At 35.1% G+C, this 7,490-nt stretch overlaps 2 protein-coding genes across 2 annotated transcripts; one reads left to right on the forward strand and one right to left on the reverse strand.

The window, feature by feature from the left end:
- Nucleotides 1-1,986: 1,986 nt before the first annotated feature.
- On the forward strand, nucleotides 1,987-4,419 carry LOC104760523 (nuclear cap-binding protein subunit 2). The gene is made up of 9 exons (XM_010483466.3): nucleotides 1,987-2,165; nucleotides 2,270-2,306; nucleotides 2,611-2,834; nucleotides 2,934-3,072; nucleotides 3,160-3,193; nucleotides 3,346-3,456; nucleotides 3,781-3,837; nucleotides 3,924-4,030; nucleotides 4,147-4,419. The coding sequence occupies exons 2-9, from the start codon at nucleotides 2,289-2,291 to the stop codon at nucleotides 4,219-4,221; spliced, it is 765 nt and encodes a 254-aa protein (XP_010481768.1). The 5' UTR covers nucleotides 1,987-2,165; nucleotides 2,270-2,288; the 3' UTR covers nucleotides 4,222-4,419.
- Nucleotides 4,420-4,565: 146 nt separating this feature from the next.
- Nucleotides 4,566-6,936, reverse strand: LOC104760524 (transcription activator GLK2). Its single transcript, XM_010483467.3, has 5 exons — nucleotides 6,262-6,936; nucleotides 5,886-6,026; nucleotides 5,348-5,683; nucleotides 5,018-5,107; nucleotides 4,566-4,929 (listed from the first exon to the last, which is right to left on the reverse strand). The coding sequence occupies exons 1-5, from the start codon at nucleotides 6,709-6,711 to the stop codon at nucleotides 4,783-4,785; spliced, it is 1,164 nt and encodes a 387-aa protein (XP_010481769.1). The 5' UTR covers nucleotides 6,712-6,936; the 3' UTR covers nucleotides 4,566-4,782.
- Nucleotides 6,937-7,490: the final 554 nt, after the last annotated feature.

The following is a 7,490-nucleotide window of genomic DNA, read 5'->3' on the forward strand; positions in this document are numbered from 1 at the left end:
GGTCGACACTAACCTTCAGCAGCGGCTGATGACGTGTTTGCTTTGTGTATTGCCTGGTTTGTTTTATTGTTTTTTGTTTGTTGCATGATGAGATCTTATTACTTTTGTGTATAGCCCAGTAGATGGGAGGATTACCTCACTGAACGTTTATAAAATACACACGTATCTCATATGTGTTGTGGTGCAGGTAAAGGCAAAGTGTGATCGTAGAATCAATGCTATGAAGAGGAGGATGTTCTAGAGGCTTGGTTGTTTGCTCTGTATCTGTGATAGGATGTTAAAGTGGAACATAGTTGTCTAGAACAGTTGTTAAGATTGTTGGTTCTTTGACTTTGGTTATGCTTTCGATTGTTTTTGGGATTGGTATTTGTTTCTTTATTCGTTATTGGTTTATTGGAATGATCTATTTGTTATTCGCTGATGTTATTGCTTGGGGTTAGGTTGCTAGTAAGTTTGGGATCACTAGATATTAGGATATATATAAAAAGGGTCGGGTTGTTTCAGTTCTAATGACCCAGCTTTAGCAACATAACAGAAGCCAAACACCAATCAATGGAGCCTTTGCATATGCATATGGAGGTTGATGATTATAATATCTTGAGAATTTTAAACTTAGGATTGAATTTAATCCCCAAATCACATTTATTTGTTACTTGAACATCTAAAAAAAATGAAAATTCAACAAATGTTTGGAACTTTGCCTTTTAAGTAAAATAATTACTACTTTTGTGAAACTTTCATATTCTTTGAAGCATCTCTATTAATTTGAACTTAATTTGAATATACTCTCCTCTTAGGAAGGGTTCTCATGTTAGATAAACATGACCATCCTCACCTTTGATTTGTAAATCCATATAGGATTTTAAAATTTATATAGGATTTTAAAATCTTTATTAATTATGAAAATCAAAATACATGAATTTTGAAATAACATGTTTTACCCTTGGATTTGAATTCTATGATTTTTCACATTCAAATCCATTTAAACATAATGTGTATTTTGAAATCCAAAAACAAATCACTAAACGAATAACATAGGATTTGAACTAGTATTTATAAATCATTGATTCATTAACACATGATTTTGATAATTATTTTAAAATCAATAATTGAATAACACATTATTGTAGTTGGATTTTCAAATCCTTTTAACTCTACCAATAATCCCTCCTTAGAATGAGTCCTCTATCCTTCATGTTAATATTTTTTCAGTATTAATTGATTATTGTGTGATGAATTTTATTGATAATGCTATAGTTTACAAAATCTTGAGAGTATTGAAAACCAGAAAGGATTTACTCTTGTTTTTTTAACAAAAGAAATAAATTTATGGTTTAGAATTCAACTTTTATTTTAAAAAGAAGACAAAACTGAAATAATCGAAACCAAACCATGGGAAATTAGGCATGGGCATAATATCCGAATCCGAAAAAACCGATCCGAATCCGACCATAAAAATCTGATCCGATCCGAACCAAAAATTTAGAAAAATCCGAACGGATTCTAAATTTCAATATCCGAAAATCTGAATCCAAATTCGATCCGAACCGAAATCCGAATGGATATCCAAACATGCCCAAAAATATAATTATATAGTAATAATATCTTAGTAATACACTAATACTTATACTTGTAATAACATAGGTGCCTAAAAGTTTAAATTTTTGGATATTTTAAATATTTTCTATGTATTACAACTATTTTTGAGTATATTTAGGTAAAAAATACTTGTAACTTTTAGATATTTTTGTTTTTCTAAAGTTGTTTGAATAGATTTGGACACAAAATTTTGAATTTTTGAGTACTTTGGATAACCGAATCCGAACCCGAAAAATCCAATCCGAATTCGAAATTTGAAAATATCCGAATGGATTTTAAAATTATAAATCTGAAAAATCCGAACCGAGTCCGATCCGAATATTCGAACGCCCTGGGGGAAATATTTGATTATTGTATATTTTTTTCATAAGCAAACTGCAAACAGATAATCGTGAACCGAAACCAAACCAAACCAAATATTTGATTTTGTCATAAACCGAAATTGTGAATTTATTGCAAAGGTTCTGTAACCGCGGATACTCGAGTCGCCGGAGTGTTGTGCAACTCTATCACTTCATATTATTATTTCCTTAATAGAAAAATTAGGGTTTTTTTGAGGACGACGAGTAAGTGTCTCTCCGTTTCGATTTTTGTTCTGCTCATCTTCTTCTTCTTTTCACTTCGCATAACCTAATTCGAGGTATATCACACCTCTCTCTCTTCATCGCAGATTCACTTCTCGAGAGGCGATGGCTTCTTTGTTCAAGGTACACAAAGTTTAGATTTTTGTCTGAACATGCTTCTGGGTTTTGTCTTTCGTAGCATAGAAACTCGAGATTCCTAGTGAATTGAGTATCTGGGTTGTCTGGAATCTGATGGGTTTTGAAGCGATTCGAAGAGTTGTGAAACCCAAATCGACTAATTCGTGTCTAGGGTTTGGTCTTTAACTTCGATTTGCTTTGAACTGAACTCGTTTCTTCGTGCATTAAGTCACTCTTAAGGATTCGTTTTGCATATTTAGCGATTGGGTTTATGTCAATTTCTTCATATTTGGGTGTATTTGGGTAACAGGAACAAGCTAAGCTCTCGGCTTATCGAGATAGAAGATTTTCAGGAACACAAGAGGAGTTCGATGAGGCTCTAAGGACATCTACGACTGTTTACATTGGCAATGTGTCTTTCTACACTACTGAAGAACAGCTTTACGAGCTTTTCTCTAGAGCAGGAGAGATTAAAAAGATCATCATGGGTTTGGATAAGAACACTAAGACTCCCTGTGGCTTTTGTTTCGTCCTGTAAGCTTTTGTTTTCAACATTGTTGCCTGTAATTTTCATGACAATATATTTTGCTTTTTTTCTGAGCTTACGTGTGTATGTGTGTGTTGTTATCTCAGCTTCTACTCGAGGGAGGATACTGAAGATGCAGTCAAATATGTAAGTGGGACTATTCTTGATGACCGGCCCATTCGTGTGGATTTTGATTGGGGATTCCAAGAAGGAAGACAATGGGGACGTGGTAGAAGTGGTGGCCAGGTATTTATCAGATGCATCCTCGCTGTAATTTTCTGATCTTTTGTATATGGATTAGATGTGATCATTTTTTTTTAATCTTTCATACAGGTTCGAGATGAATACCGTACAGATTACGATCCTGATATCCTTTCAGTCCACATTGTTTTGCTTTCAAGTAGTTCTTGTTTAGTAAACCTGTTTTCTAGTAGGAAAGCTTGAGTACAAAGTACATCTTGATTTCCCGGTGATGAAATTGCTACCCGTCCATGTGTTTTTTCTTTAACTCGTTGACACCTAGAGGTGGTTATGGAAAGTTAGTTCAGAAGGAGCTTGAAGCACAAAGGCAGCTCGTAGATTATGGTACTGGCTCATTGGGATCTTATCCTCAAGCTGCGCCGTCGAATTGTATGTCCTTTTTCAACTTTCTATCAAATCTACTAGATCTTGTTCCTAGTTTGTATGATCTCGCACTTGACTGTGGATAAATAGTGATCATGTGAGTCTAAAGTTGCTTAACTTAGCATTGTAGTGCTCAGAAAATGATTCTTTATCGTTTATCGTTTATCGTTTTATCAATGCCCTTTGTGAGAGAGTTAAGATCTGGAAACAAATCATGAATCCTAGTGTAGAATTAGCTTATTCAAGTTAATCATGTGAGAATGCATAAATAGAGCCTACATAACATTAAGTTCCTAAAATGCTTTTTGCATATATGTATTAATCACGCAGATGGAAGGCGTGGTGGATACAATCAAGGAGGATCAAATCGCCAGGGAAGAGGAGGAGGTATATGTTTCCAAATGACCATAATGCTTGGTAATAGTATAATCATTCCACAGTAGCAGAATTTAATGTTTTTAATGTTTTTGCAGACTACCATCGCAAACGTCAAAGAGACGATGATCGCTATGGACGTGACAACTCAAGAAGAAACACAGATCATGAGAATAGGAGAGATACTGATCAGGACATGAGACCGGTAAGTGACACAAGTTTATTTGTTTCTCCTAATAAACTGTTTGAGTAAATTTAGTATCTGTTGCTAAAAGCCTAAAACATTGTCTTCAAATGGGAATTTTTGTATGATTGCAACAGGAGAAGAACCCACGATTCCGTGAGAGCGGTGACTCGGACGATGACGGTGAAGATGATCGGAAGAGAAGATCTTAAGAACAAAGTTTACCAGTTATCAATGTTGCTGAAGGATCAATGTAATCTTTTTAGATCTATGAGTCTGAACTCAATTTGGGTTTTCTAGATTTTCATTACAACCTGTCAACCTTTATTGAAGTTGGTTACATTCACTAGTAATGTCCTCATGTATAACCCTTTTATCCTTGATCAACGGAAATATACTTTTGAGCCGAAGTAGCTAAGTGAAAGCCCAGTATAGTGCTCACTGATTTAATCACATTGTATCAATCTGCCTCACCTTGTTCAGGCGTTATATAATGGAGGATGAGGTATTATTATACACCCATTGTATTGTAAACTATGTCACCGAGTAGAACAAGTTCATAAAAGATTCCAGATATCTACTGTCAAAGGTTTACATAACGATGAAACTGGACAACTAATACAAAGTTGCTTAACTTGGATACATGCACTCATCATAAAGAGAAATACATATGATCAAGCAACAAGGATTTTTAGTATTTTTCTATGCAAAAGTACTTAGAAGATACCAAAAAATGAAGTTAACAATTGAGATTTCGGCGAATTTTTTCTCTCTCAAGGAATAGGAGGAACATTAGAAACTCCTTGAAGTTGCAACTCCGTCATGACGCCATCAACTGACGGCGGTTTCAGTCCTAGAGGAAGCGGCAGCCACGGCTTTGCTATGACGTCTCCAATAGCGGCGTCTATGCTCTCATTCGACTACACCGTCAAGTAATGAAAGATAATTTATCAAAATGAACAAAGTTATTCAAAAACTTTTTGTTATAATCATGTCATAATCACTCACGGGATGAATGTCGATGAGAGGATTAGTGGGTCCTAATGGTCTTGTGGGAACACCAATGCTTGAATGATTCGATGATGCCATACCATATCCCTACACATACATCAAAAAAAAATTCTAATTGAAACACTATACAATAATATGGTTTTATATGATTACTAATCTACTTGAAACCGCGATTTAGTATACTAAAAGCAAGTGGTGTACAAATACTAGCTTTTTGAAGTTTCATGATTGTTCAACAAAAGTGATATAGTTATGTCATTTCAATTATATAATTTGAAGATTTAACCTCACAACTAACTGAAACAAATATATCAACTGAATTATTACCTGTGGATATAGTGGTTGTTGGGGCCAGTACGGCGGATGACCTGGCCAAGATGACGGAGCAGCCGCAATCGCCGGAATCGGATACGTCCGATGAGCAGAGGCCGGAGTACTAGGCTTGTGTTTAGGCCATGTAGGATGACCCCACACATGCAAAGGCCTGAAGTGGCCATGATGCATTGGTGCCACGTGTGGAGGATAGCCTAAGGCAGGAGCCGTCCACGGCTTCTTCCCTCCTCCACCAACTCCGGGAACTGCCACCGTCGCATGCCTCCGGAGATTCCAGCTTGCAGCTTCTGCTTCACGCGCTAGCAAATGCTTTCGATGTGACCTATATTTCTATCGTTACAAGAAAAATACAACACAAATTAATTTTGTTACACAAACCTGAGCTGGCTTTGTATTTTACTTGTCTTTTCTTATAAAAATTTAAGCAATTTTTGGTTAAATAATTAATTAATAAGAGCTATATAATGTCAATTAGTAAGAACTTTTAGTATAATTATAATTTTAATTAGGACCATCTAGAAGTTTAAAGTACCTGAAGATGGCTAGCAACGTTGTGACGAGTGAGAGATTTGACGTTCATAATTTCCAAAATCCTAGACGGCACCGCCTTGTCTACCCCTAATTGCTCCACCGCTTGAACAAATTTCCGGTGTAACTCCGGCGTCCAATCCACCTGATTTTTACGGAACACATAACATATAAATTAATCAAATAGTGGAAAAAAGAAAATTTTCCTAAACAATTTTATAGTTCAAATAAACACAAACAGTTTGTGACAAACTTGTATAGTCCTATACAAAACTTGGTTTCGTCCGAGATCTACACCGGTTGTTTAAGGTCGGTGATTTTTTTTTTACCATTAAGAAAACAGTAAGTTAAACATGAATAGTTAGGAAATAAAAACACACCTTAGGTTTCTTCTTGATATCGTTATCATCGGATGAACAATCTTTATTTTTCTTCGCTTTACGTTTGCCTCTACGCACCGTTTTGTCCCTAACACCACCGTCGCCACCACCATCACCACACTCTTGCTTACACACACCACCTCCTCTCACCGATGTCTCCGAGGCCGTCGAAGTGTTACCCTCCATTTCTTGCTCCTCATCTCTTCCGCTACCGGAATATTCCCCAAGAATCTCCGAGTCAAACTCCAAATCCGGCAGCACATCGTCTCCATCGAAACCAATGAAAAGATCGTCGTAGTAATCGATCCCTTCAAGAAGATCGTCAGAGAAATCTCCCACCGTCGTGAAGTCCGGCAAGTCTTCCGTCGTAAAATCTGCAAAGTCTGCCTCCATGTAAGCGTCCTTGGTGGAGTTGTTTCCGATGAGTGGAGGTGGAGACACAGTTATCATCGAGTCGTTTCAAGATTGAAAAAAAGATTCGATGATTTAGAGAGAACAAGACTGATACAGTGAAAGTAGCATATGAGTATATATATAGATAAAGAAGATAGACGTGTGTGTGTATGTGTGTATATGTGTGTGTTTGTATTAGATATAGATAGTTCCAAGGTTTATTAAAATTTTTTTATGCCGTATATATGTGTTGGTGGATACTGACGTGAATAATATTAAGTTGTGGTTGAGAGATAGGAGAGAGAGATTTTTAAGTTTTTTTTTCTTTTTTTTTTTTCTCTCGTAATTTTAATATTAATTTTTAAAAAATATTCAGTCAATAGTCAATACCATATGTATATTTTTATAGCTTTATTATTAACATTTTCCTTCAATACGTATTACAATTAAGGGAGAAAAAACACACTCAAATATAGGAAATGATATACTATATATACTTTTCTATGTACAAACTAGTGAAGTTTTTCCCTTTTTTTGGTTTCCCAAAAATAAATGGGAAAAATTTTCTACCATTTTTTAAAAAAATTTACAGGTAATGAAAATTTTGAAATAGCAATTAAGTAAATCATATCTTATTTTCAATAAGAGTGATTTTGAAGTATTTTGGATGATATAACAATTTTTATAAAACTATCATACTCCTTCTTTTTTCAATTAGTTTTCGTTTTAGAAGTTAATTTTTGTTTCAAATTAGTTATCCTTTTATGTGAAAAACCTTAAACGACAGCTAATTTTAAACAAAGAAAATAAAATTGATATTTTGGGAGCATAATTAT

This window comes from Camelina sativa, chromosome 18, assembly GCF_030686135.1.
Source record: "Camelina sativa cultivar CO46 ecotype springtype chromosome 18, ASM3068613v1".
NCBI classification, from domain to species: domain Eukaryota; kingdom Viridiplantae; phylum Streptophyta; class Magnoliopsida; order Brassicales; family Brassicaceae; genus Camelina; species Camelina sativa.